This window comes from Sphaeramia orbicularis, chromosome 9, assembly GCF_902148855.1.
Source record: "Sphaeramia orbicularis chromosome 9, fSphaOr1.1, whole genome shotgun sequence".
Lineage (NCBI taxonomy): Eukaryota > Metazoa > Chordata > Actinopteri > Kurtiformes > Apogonidae > Sphaeramia > Sphaeramia orbicularis.
Window position 1 is genome coordinate 47,399,015 of NC_043965.1, and position 13,054 is coordinate 47,412,068.

At 38.9% G+C, this 13,054-nt stretch overlaps 1 protein-coding gene across 1 annotated transcript in view; it reads right to left on the reverse strand.

Moving 5' to 3' along the window:
* Positions 1-1,897: 1,897 nt before the first annotated feature.
* LOC115426238 (transmembrane protein 8B-like) overlaps positions 1,898-13,054 on the reverse strand; it is a 93,539-nt gene continuing 82,382 nt past the window's right edge. Inside the window, exon 10 of the mRNA XM_030144242.1 lies at positions 1,898-2,995. Coding sequence (XP_030000102.1) covers positions 2,660-2,995 — 336 coding nt within the window. The 3' untranslated portion in view covers positions 1,898-2,659. The remainder of the gene's footprint in view (positions 2,996-13,054) is intronic.

A 13,054-nucleotide genomic window follows, 5' to 3' on the forward strand; every position in this document is an offset into this window, starting at 1 on the left:
GGGGTGTCAAACATATGGCCCGGGGGCCAAAACCGGCCCACTAAAGGGTCCACTTACACTGAAGATATTAACAGTCAGTGGTTTCAAAGGTTCAGGGTCCACATTTAGCTAAAATCGATCTCAAGCAGGTTGGACCAGTGAAATACTATCATAATAACCTATAAATAATGACAACTCCAAATTTTTCTTTTTGTTTTCCTGTAAAAAAAATAAAATAAAATAAAAATGCTTGAAAATATTTACATTTACAAACTATCCTTTCACAATAAAATATAAATACCATGAACAACCTGAAATGTCTTAAGACAAATAAGTGTAATTTTGCTAATTTCTGCCTGTTATTAAATGTTTTGTGCATTTGTAGATCCATTGGGATCTGTAAGTTGTAATGCACATGTGTAGATGATAAACTGAGACATAATATTGTTAAAATTGCACTTATTTTTCTCAAGAAATTTCAGGTTGTTCATGTTATTCACATTTTTTAAAGGATAGATTGTAGATTTAAAAACATTTTTAGTATGTAATTTAAAATTTTTTGCTCTAAAACAGGAGTGTCAAACTCATTTTAGTTCAGGGGCCATATTCAGCTAAATTTGATCTGCAGTGGGCCGGACCAGAAAAATAATAACATAATAACCTATAAATAATGACAACTACAAATTTTTGTCTTTGTTTTAAATTAAAAAAATAAACCCATTAAATTATGAAAATACTGACTTTTATAAACTATCCAAAAAAGACAAAGAAAAACCCTGAAAAAACTGAAATTTAAATTTTTAAAAAAGTAAGAAAATTTAGTGCAATTTAAACAATATTATTCCTCAACTTATCATTTCTCCGTGTGCATTATGGATCAGCTCTACAGACACTAAACACTGAGGAACAGACAGAAAATAGTTCAAATTGTGCTGAATTTTCTTTAGACATTTCAGGTTGTTCATATTTGTTCATGTTATTCACATTTTAGTGTTACAGGATAGTTTGTAAATGTAAATATTTTCATAATTTAATGTTATTTTTTGCACTAAAACAAAGAAAAAAAATTAAGTTGTTAAGTCTAGGGGTTTTTTTTGGCTTAATTCAAGATTTTTTTTTACTTAATTGAAGATTTTTTTCTTTGCTTAATTCAAGATTTTTTTTTTTTTTTGTCTTATTTCAAGATTTTTTTTTACTTAATTGAAGATTTTTTTTGGCTTAATTCAAGATTTTTTGCTAAATTAGATTTTTTTTTTTGCTAAACTGAAGATTTTTTTTTTTGCTAAACTGAAGATTTTTTTTTTTCTTAATTAAAGATTTTTTGGGCTTAATTCAAGATTTTTTACTAAATTTGAAATTTTTTTTTGCTTAATTGAAGATTTTTTTTTTTTTTTTTTTTTTACTTAATTGAAGTTTTTTTTTTTTGGGCTTAATTCAAGATGTTTTTCCTTAATTCAACCAAATTTTATTTATTTTTTTGGCTTAATTCAATTCAAGACTGTGGAATTTTTGCACTTGGCAAAAACATCCCAGGGGCCGACCTGGACCCTTTGGCGGGCTGCATTTGGCCCCCATGTTTGACACCCCTGCTCTAAAACATAGAGAACAATTTGTAGTTGTCATTATTTATAGGTTATTATGTTATAATTTTACTGGTCCGGCCCACTTGAGATTGTGTTGGGCTAAATATGGCCCTTGAACTAAGATGAGTTTGACACCCCTGCTGTAGACAGTATATCCAGTGAAAGCTGCCTTCGTAGCGCTGCTCTGTAGGAGAATTCATTCTTTCTCTGTCTATTCCTGGGAGGACGGAGCTGACAGCCTCTCATCTGACTGTCTGAACACCACGGGCTTCCATTAGGCTGAGTACTGCAGAACCATGTCTGTGCTACATTTACAGCTTTAAAAGCACAAGTAATACCGAGGCAAAGAAAGAAAACATTTATTGTTTATGAACGTGGTGTCGCACAGGTCCTGTCAGAAAAGAACAGGGAGGTGAGGTCTTGGTTTGAGGTCTGGAAAAGAAATCCTGACTCCCTTTGTCTTTCAACAGGCAGCTGGACTTTGGATTTGTTCCCGTCGAGAACAATGAGCACATTCGTGTAAAAGCAGTACATTGCAATTGCAAAAGAGACAGTCTAACATTCCACATGACAACTAGGTTTTACATTTGTGATGCTCACTGTAGTTTATAGTGTTATAAAAAATGTACAGAATAACATCTTGTGTCTCAGTGCAAAAGATATATTTCAAAAGAATTTCAGAAAAGCCGTGCCCCCCATCATCACCCCCGATAGTGCCCCAACAATAAAAGAATTGGCCCGTTTATACAAGACCACCAATAAATAACCAACAGAAGCAGTATACAGTCACCGTCAGATAGCAGCAGTGTTTCAGCTTTAACTTTAAATACATATTCACAAACAACAGTGTGTCACTGTACACCCACAATGCATCTGCACAACTTTCACTAGAGATTAGAATAATAATAATTACAGTTGTATTGATAGTAATTACCATGACAATAACAACAGAAAAAAGAAATCCAATGTGTCACATCTGCGTTACAGTATGTACATTGCTGTTTCAAGTTCTGTGGCTTATTTTCCCGTGTGTGAATTTCCCAAGTAAAAGAAGGCAATGAAGTGTCAGTAAGGTCAAAGGTGGGAGGGGGAGTTTATCAGCTGGTGCAGATGCTGTTGATGGAAATGATAGCCGGGTCCACCAGGCCCAGCTCCTCGTGCTCGTTCACACACAGCTGATAGCCGCAGCCCCGCCTCCGTTTGAGCGGGGTCACCTTGGCGTCGGGCTTAGCGCGAGGTGGGAGGAGGAAGCCCACGCTTCCCGCGATCAGCATGTGCCAGATGCTGTGGATGTAGAAGTAGTTGTCCGCCGTCTCCACGAAGGCGTACAGGGCCACGGCTGAGGTGGCGATGGTGGTGCCGGGGAAGAGGAAGAACACCCAGCGCTTCCAGGTGGGTGGGTAGCAACGGCGCCGGCGGATGGTCCGCACCGTCTAACGGGCCAAAAGAGCACAGACAACAACAGTTGTTTTTAATCTGTTTGTTCAACACTGAAAGAGTTAGAGCTTCCATCTTAACCTTTTTATTTGATGTTATCTAGTTTCTAGAAGATTCACACAGGAAGTTTTGGTACCAGTACATACTGTTTTGGTCAAGGTCAAATTTATTTTCATTTTTCAATCTATACCCATTTTTTTGACAAAATCATTTTTTTCACTTATAGACAAATTAATATCATCATTCACATGGAACGGAAAAACTGCGCACATCCGGAAGAATATTTTACAAAGAAACAAGGAACATGGGGACTATCATTACCTAACTTTCAGTATTACTACTGGGCAGCCAACGCACATGCACTGCTGCATTGGCTTAAGGTTCCTCTTAACAACTGCCCTAAATGGGTGAGTCCTGTGAATGTATCATGCCGATCTGGTTCTTTATGTTCTTTACTTTGCTTGAAATTACCTCTGTCTTGACCTGTATCTGAACTGTCTTTAAACCCATGGTTAAACATTCATTTAAACTATCGATGCAGTTTAGAAGAAGTCTATCACTGAATGATTTATCAGTTTACTCTCCTAATGTAAAAAATGTTATGTTTATTCCTTCTGTCATTGATCATTCTTTTGATATTTGGACAGCAAAAGGACTGAGAACACTGAAGGACATGCATGTTGATGGACTTTTTGCATCATTTCAGCAAATAAAAGCCAAGTTTCAAATTCCAGACTCCCATTTCTTCAAGTATCTCCAGCTTTGCAGTTCATTCAGCTACTTCCCTTCCCAGCCACCTGACTCACTTCTCGAAACTATTTTGGACATAAATCTACATTCCAAACAGACAATTGGTAAAATATACACTGTAATCAATTCCTCTAATTTGGAACCCTTGGCATGTGTTCAAAGAAAATGGGAGAAAGAATTGGCCACAGAGTTTTCTGAAGATGTATGGCAATCTGTACTTCACAACATTCACTCATCCTCAATCTGTTTAAGACACAGAGTAATTCAATTCAAAGTGGTTCACAGGCTGCATTGGTCGAAAGTGAAGTTGACAAAAATTAAATCGGACTTGAATCCTACTTGTGATCATTGTGAAGCTGAACCGGCCACATTGTCTCATATCTTCTGGTTTTGTTCAAATCTGAAAAACTTTTGGCAGTCTATATTTACATTTCTTTCTGATGTAACAGGGTCTCATATTGAACCTGAGGCAACAATAGCAATATTTGGCATTACATTACATTCTTTTAAAAATCTAAAAATCTAATTGCCTTCACCACTCTTCTAGCTCATAGACTAATACTACTAAAATGGAAAGATAAACAACCTCCAACATTTAAATCTTGGTTTGAGGATCTTTTACGTCACTTAACATTGGAAAAAATCAGATATTCTATAAGAGGATGAGGCAATAAGTTTTAAGTACCTGGCAACCTGTTCTGAATCACATAAAAGAGGTAGAACCCTCACTTATTCCACAGTAGTCTTATTAATATGAGTCTGTGACTAATATCTGTGTTCCTTATTTATTCATTTATTTGTTTGTTTATTTATTTATTTATTTATTGGTGCAACTGGGTGGGAATGTTCATGGGTTTGGGTTAAAAAAGAAAAAAAAAAAAAAAACAATGACTGTATTATGCTTTTCTGTGACTAGATATGTAATAAAAACACTTTGAACAAAAAAAAAAAAGTATTTTCATTTAGTACGTTTAGCCCAAAGTTCTTTACAAAGATATAAGTAAAATACACGATACAGCAAAAATAGTAAAAATAAGAATAAAATATACTAGAACAGGTAAAAACAGATGCAACATCAATAGGATAGAATGTCTAAAACACCACCAGTAGATCAAATAAATACAAGTCAAATACTTGTATTAAAAACCAGTGCAAATAGGTGCGTCTTTAAAATGTTCAGTGGATTGTGAACATGTGTTCCAGAGCCTCAGACCTGAACAGAAAATGACCTGTCCCCTTTAGAGTACGTTTACACGGCAACACTAGGATCTAATTCCGCAAAGATTTCTCCTGTGCATTATAAAATCATTCCGCGTTAAGACGAAGCCGCTATGATAATGATCTGCGTTAACATGAGTCCACGAGGACGGCTGGATACGCTGTAGTGGCCATGCCAGACCAGTAGCTGGCGATCCCCTAACTGTCCTCCTTCGATGGTACGTTAGGGATTGACTCAGGCATTGGCGAATATAAGAAATGCGTCTCCGCTGGTAAGAGTGTAGTGTGTAAGTCTAACTTTTGGTGGAGAAGCGACAGCAAACTGAGCACAGTTAGCAGCACGTATGTTGTTCTGAAACCGGCCATTGTTGTGGTTGTTCCTTATTTTTCTGCAGCTTTATTGTGTCAGAGGCTGGCAAACCAGCTTGGAGGCACATTACCACCACCAACTGGCCTGGAGTGGGTTAACTGGCGGTTCTTGGCTGCGTGCGCATGCGGTGACGTCATATTTTACCTCGGAACGCTCCGATTCGCATTAACACGGAGCTGAAATGCGGAGCGTATTGATAACGTTCCACCCTGGACCCTGGTATCAAAAGTTTCCGGATTCAGGCACTCTAGGCACCGTTTCCATGTTAACAGAAGGCTAATCCGCGATGAAATCTTCCCTGAGTCGACTGAGTCCTACGCCATGTAAACGGCCCCTTGGTTTTCAGGCAGGTTCATCTAATATTAAGAGGTTTGAGGATCGGGTTTCTCTGGATGGAATGAGCGCAGTTAAAAGCTCTGAAAGGTAAAGGGGAGGCAAACCATTTAGGCACTCAAAAACATACAATAAAATCAAAAGTATCCGGCAAAAATGGAGGTTCTTCTGCGCTTGTGCCTATTGTTTACATGACAACGATGGCCACACCCACCAAAAATGATGGTTTCTAAAAACTCAGATCAAAGCAGAGATTTCGGCAAATCTCTGTTTTCACGTTTGCATGTAAACAGAAGGAAAGTTTTCAATGGAAATACATTTGCATCACGTGTGAAGTACTGAAAGTATGGTTTTGTTGTGGTTGTTTTCAGGATTGTGATTGGTTAAAGGTACTGAATGGTCTCACCACACTGCCATCTACAGGCTTTCATGCTCTTGACGTTGTAGATATACAGGGGTTGGACAAAATAATGGAAACACCTTAAAAAATCAACAAAATATAATTTAATATGGTGTAGTTTCGCCTTTTGCGGCAATTACAGCCTCAATTCTCCAAGGTATTGATTCATACAACTTGTGAATTGTTTCCAAAGGAATTTTAAGCCATTCTTCAGTTAGAATACCCTCCAACTCTTTTAGAGACGATGGCGGTGGAAATCGACGTCTTACTTGAATCTCTAAAACTGACCATAAATGCTCAATAATGTTGAGGTCTGGGGACTGTGCCGGCCATACGAGATGCTCAACTTCATTAGAATGTTCCTCATGCCATTCTTTAACAATTCTAGCTGTATGGATTGGGGCATTATCATCTTGAGGTGAAGGTGTTTCCATTATTTTGTCCAACCCCTGTACAAGAACATGGAAACAAGGATTTTTTTCTGAAAACAGTCACGTGTGCACAAGGTTTTTTTGAAAACGGAGAGGGGGAAATACCTGTTTTCCAAAGTACAGACTAAGGCAGTGGTTCCCAACCTTTTTTGGTTCATGACCTCATTTTAACAACCCAAACTTCTGGCGACCCCAGACATTGAAAACGGAGACTTTTTTTTTTGTTGCTAAAATAATTTGTTTTTGATCATGTAATAGTTTGCTATACTATGTTGCAAATAAATGATAGTTTTAGACACATTTAGTCTATATAATGTATATTATTATGGACGAAGGCAGAAAAGCCAGGTGTAGATTACTGCACAAAGGGAGAATTGGATTTTCCTTGGTCAGGATATGTACAGTCAGTCCAGCTTGGATTTACAAGGCTGACAATTAATACTGAACAAACAAGAACTCAAACTATGAATTATGAAAGAGCTGCAGCATCTGAAACTGACCACAATGAACATTTGACAGATAAACAGAACCACAGTGCTGCAGTTTCAGACTCACTGTATGTCATGTCTGTTATGGATTGTAATCATGTCTCTCAACTCACTATATATTTTTTTATTAGTAAGGTTTTCTTAATTTTGATCAATTACTAGAAATTTCAGGCAACCCCATTTGAATTCCAAGTGACCCCATGTGGGGTCCCGACCCCAAGGTTGAAAAACACTGGACTGGGCTGGATCTACTAAAGGTTTGCTTGTATAACAATGTGTGCAAACTCAGTGCACACACAAAAAGATGTACAAACTGGTTTACTAACACTGCGCGCTAAGGGTCTGCATCCAGTTAGTATATTTGCCGCAATGAATATGTAATATGGGGCTAAAGTCAGCTAAACAACAAGACAAGACCTGACAATGACTGATTAATATGCACACTGGCACCAACTGGACAGGGGGGGTACTACAGGCGGACTAATGGGACTACAGGTGGACTAATGGGACTAATGGGACTACAGGTGGACTAATGGGACTACAGGTGGACTAATGGGACTAATGGGACTACAGGTGGACTAATGGGACTACAGGTGGACTAATGGGACTAATGGGACTACAGGCGGACTAATGGGACTACAGGTGGACTAATGGGACTAATGGGACTACAGGTGGACTAATGGGACTAATGGGACTACAGGTGGACTAATGGGACTACAGGTGGACTAATGGGACTACAGGTGGACAAACGGGGAGTCATTTCAAAGAAGTAACAGTGTTGTGTTCAGTGTAGAGGTGAACAGTGGAGCTGTAGTGTTCTATACAGGAGCTGTAGGGTTATTTACAGGAGCTGTAGGGTTATTTACAGGTGCTGTAGGGTTCTATACAGGAGCTGTAGGGTTATTTACAGGTGCTGTAGGGTTCTATACAGGAGCTGTAGGGTTCTATACAGGCGCTGTAGGGTTATTTACAGGCGCTGTAGGGTTCTATACAGGAGCTGTAGGGTTCTATACAGGCGCTGTAGGGTTATTTACAGGTGCTGTAGGGTTCTATACAGGTGCTGTAGGGTTCTATACAGGAGCTGTAGGGTTATTTACAGGTGCTGTAGGGTTCTATACAGGTGCTGTAGGATAATTTACAGGTGCTGTAGGGTTCTATACAGGAGCTGTAGGGTTATTTACAGGTGCTGTAGGTTTCTATACAGGAGCTGTAGGGTTCTATACAGGCGCTGTAGGGTTATTTACAGGTGCTGTAGGGTTCTATACAGGAGCTGTAGGGTTATTTACAGGAGCTGTAGGGTTCTATACAGGTGCTGTAGGGTTATTTACAGGAGCTGTAGGGCTCTATACAGGAGCTGTAAGGTTCTATACAGGCGCTGTAGAGTTCTATACAGGCGCTGTAGGGTTCTACACAGGCGCCGTAGGGTTCTATACAGGAGCTGTAGGGTTCTACACAGGTGCTGTAGGGTTCTATACAGGCGCTGTAGGGTTCTATACAGGAGCCATAGGGTTCTATACAGGCGCCGTAGGGTTCTACACAGGCGCCGTAGGGTTCTATACAGGAGCTGTAGGGTTCTACACAGGTGCCGTAGGGTTCTATACAGGCGCTGTAGGGTTCTACACAGGCGCCGTAGGTTCTATACAGGAGCCGTAGGGTTCTATACAGGTGCTGTAGGGTTCTATACAGGAGCTGTAGGGTTCTATACAGGAGCCGTAGGGTTCTATACAGGCGCTGTAGGGTTCTATACAGGTGCCGTAGGGTTCTATACAGGCGCTGTAGGGTTCTACACAGGTGCCGTAGGGTTCTATACAGGCGCTGTAGGGTTCTATACAGGAGCCATAGGGTTCTATACAGGCGCCGTAGGGTTCTACACAGGCGCCGTAGGGTTCTATACAGGAGCTGTAGGGTTCTACACAGGTGCCGTAGGGTTCTATACAGGCGCTGTAGGGTTCTACACAGGCGCCGTAGGTTCTATACAGGAGCCGTAGGGTTCTATACAGGTGCTGTAGGGTTCTATACAGGAGCTGTAGGGTTCTATACAGGAGCCGTAGGGTTCTATACAGGCGCTGTAGGGTTCTATACAGGTGCCGTAGGGTTCTATACAGGCGCTGTAGGGTTCTACACAGGTGCCGTAGGGTTCTATACAGGAGCTGTAGGGTTCTACACAGGCGCCGTAGGGTTCTATACAGGAGCTGTAGGGTTCTACACAGGTGCCGTAGGGTTCTATACAGGCACCGTAGGGTTCTACACAGGCGCCGTAGGGTTCTATACAGGAGCTGTAGGGTTCTATACAGGCGCTGTAGGGTTCTATACAGGTGCTGTAGGGTTCTATACAGGTGCTGTAGGGTTCTGTACAGGTGCTGTAGGGTTCTATACAGGTAGGATGCTGTTATGAACTGTTTGATGCGTTCAGAGACAAACCAGTGATCCTTTTCACAGTGTTGTGTGAAAGTATTTTAATCGGACGGCCTTCAGAATTTTCCATCATCTTTAAAAAGAATCTGTCAATGACGGAATATTTTCAGTTAACGCGACCTCTGGCCTATACCACCAGCACCCCCCACCTCCCCCACCCCCTTCCATTTTTCCTGGATCCGCCACTGCTGTTTTATTACTGCTGCATTGCTTTGACTGTCTCCCACAGGGGATCAATACAAGTTTTTAAACAGAATGTTGTTAGAATTCTACAGGGCCCAGTTAATATTCTTTTAGAGTTTAGAGAAGGCCACCAGCTCTGTGTTCTATTATACTAAAGTTGATGAGGGTATTTCATGCAGTAAAGGGTCGTCTGAAAGAGGATCTGAGTGAAGAAGGAGCTTCATGGAGGACAATGAGTGTGTTGTGAACCCTCTGACGGTGCAGTAATGTCTATTATCTGTTCCAGTGGTTCAGACCTGCTCACACATGCACTGGGGTTAGGGAAACAGAGCATGGCTCCTTTAACTATCACTGAATAAAAACAATAATAAATAAATAAATAAATAATAAAAACTGTTCAGGCTCCAGTATCTGGAGCCAACATCTATCTATTTCACATGTATTCATTCTGTTTGTTTCACATGTATTAATTCTCTCTGTTTGTTTCACATGTATTCATCCTTTGTTTGCTTCACATGCATTCATTCTCTTGTTTGACATTTATTCATTCTGTTTGTTTCACATATATTCATTCTCTTGTTTCACATGTATTCATTCTCTGTTTGTTTCACATGCATTCTTTTTTCTGTTTGTTTCACATGTATTTGTTCTGTTTGTTTCACATGTATTCATTCTCTGTTTGTTTCACATGTATTCATTTTCTCTGTTTGTTTCACATGCATTCGTTCTGTTTATTTCACATGTATTCATTGTGTTTGTTTCACATGTACTCTTCTCTGTTTGTTTCAGATGTATTCTTCTTTCTGTTTGTTTCACATGTATTCATTCTCTGTTTGTTTCACATGTATTCTTCTTTCTGTTTGTTTCACATGTATTCATTCTCTGTTTGTTTCACATGTATTCTTCTTTCTGTTTGTTTCACATGTATTCATTCTCTGTTTGTTTCACATGTATTCTTCTGTCTGTTTGTTTCACATGTATTCTTCTTTCTGTTTGTTTCACATGTATTCATTCTCTGTTTGTTTCACATGTATTCTTCTTTCTGTTTGTTTCACACGTATTCTTCTTTCTGTTTGTTTCACATGTATTCATTCTCTGTTTGTTTCACATGTTTTCTTCTCTCTGTCCACCACAGATTTGCTGTAAATACGACACACAGAGCCTTGGACTTTTAATCTTTTCCTTAAATGGGTTCACAGACGTCCGGATGATTGTATTCACTCACCGTTTTCATCGGCTTATAAACACTGATTGCTTGTTTTCTTCCTCCCTGGATTCCTTCATCATTAAAGGGAACATGAACTGTTCATGAATGACTAAAATAATTACAAATACTGTAGCAAGAAAATGCCTCTGATTAAATTTTTATGCACAATACATTTTATTTTAACCCATAAAGACCCAAACATCCACCTTTAACCTAAAACACCTACTGATAGAACCGTTTCATACCTGATGATCCACTAATTTTATCAATACATGTAAATAATTGGTGTAAAATGCAGTTTGTCATCTTTTCATGGTCATCAGATTTGACTCATTTGGACATTCAGAGGCTCTGTAGTTACCGTGGAAACAGGATCATCTTCTACAATACTGATTCACCAGTAAAACCCATATGATCTAAAATATCACTGAAAAGCTCTAAAACAGCATAGATTATCATTAGTTTCCTTCTATATTGTTTTTATTTAGAAGTAAATAATAATTTAATTAATGAAACTAAATAAATAAATTGTTCAGTTATTTCCATGTTCATTTAATGATATATTTAACTGAAAACATCACTTTTTCTTCAGTTGTCTCTGTTTTTTGATAAAATAACCTTTGAATTTACTCTGAGCTTTAATGAACATCCACATGATCAGTGAATTAAATATAGAAAATACATGATTTATACTGAAAAATAAAAAATACAGAGAATAATATTACAAAAAATGGTCATAAATCTCCAAAGAGAGTAAAATATAGAGAAAAATCCTATCAGAAAACTAGTTTTAGGTTAAGGGTTAAATCTGCAACTGAAATTATTACATATGGTGTAAAATATCATTGAAAAGCTCTAAAAACCGCAAAGATTATCATTAGTTTTCTTTTCAATCGTATTTTTATTTAGATGTAAATTATGATTAAATAAAGCTGAAAACAAAATAAATAAATTGTTCAATTACTTTTATGTTCATACATATGTATATATGACTGAAAACGTTACTTTTTCTTCAGTTTTCTGTGTTTTATATATATACGTATATATAGTATAATAACCTACCTAACTTTTATGAACATCTAAATGATCATTAAATAAATATAAGAAAATACATGATTTATACTGGAAAAAATGTAAAATACAAGAGATAATATTACAATAAATGGTGATAAATCACTTGGGAGAGACAAAAGCATCATTTTAATCTATGTCAGTGGTTCTCGACCTTTTTTCAACACCTGTTGATCCACTAATTCTAGCAATACATGTAAATAATTGCTGTAAAATACAGTTTTTCATCTTTTCATGGTCATCAGATATGACCCATTTGAACGTTCAGAGGCTCTGTAGTTACCGTGGAAACACCGTCATCTTCTACAACACTGATTCGCCAGTAAAACCCATGGAGTTGGGTCAATGACAGTGGATGGAACCACTGGGTTTATGTTCAGTTAATGAGAGGTTTGGTAGATTAGCTGAAATTATTACATATGTAAAATACAGGAGATAATATTACAATAAATGGTGATAAATCCCTTGGGAAAGACAAAAGCATCATTTTAATCTATGTCAGTGGTTCTCAGCCTTTTTTCAACAAATGCCCCTTTACATGATCATGAGCCTCCTGCCGCCCCCCAACTAGGGATGGGAATCGAGAACTGGTTCTTTTTGAGAACCGGATCCCAGTAGCTCGATTCCCTGGAATCGTTTGCCTGCCTGCTTAATGATTCTGCTTATCGATTCTGCCTTCGTTGCGCATGTGCGATGACGTCACACGTACGCTGCATTGTTTTGGTCAGAACGTAGCCAACATGGCGTTGAGGCAGAAACGGTCTAAAAAGACGACTCCAGGTCCACTGGGAACACTGGCAAAGCTTCCATGTCTTCAAAAGGGTGGAATCCCTCTAGTACCCTCAAACATTCGTCCACAGCATGTGATTCATTCACAGGAATGTCACGTATTTGATACGCTACATAGCGACGCTTGTGAATGTAGCGACAGAGTGAACGCCGGGCCCAGTTCCGGTTCCAGTGCGGGCAACAAACGTCGTACCCCCTCAAATACAAGTTTCTGAAGGGAGGGGAAAGGAAATGAGGTGCACAACAACGGGAGCCGAGCCGAGCAGAGTCGAACTGGTTCGACATAGTCGACACGCGGCAATAGAGGAATCAGTAAAGCGTCTTTAGTTTCACTTTTACTGCCCCCCCCCCCCCCCCCCAAAAATCGGGCCTGGCGTCATCAGTTTTTATTATTTGTACA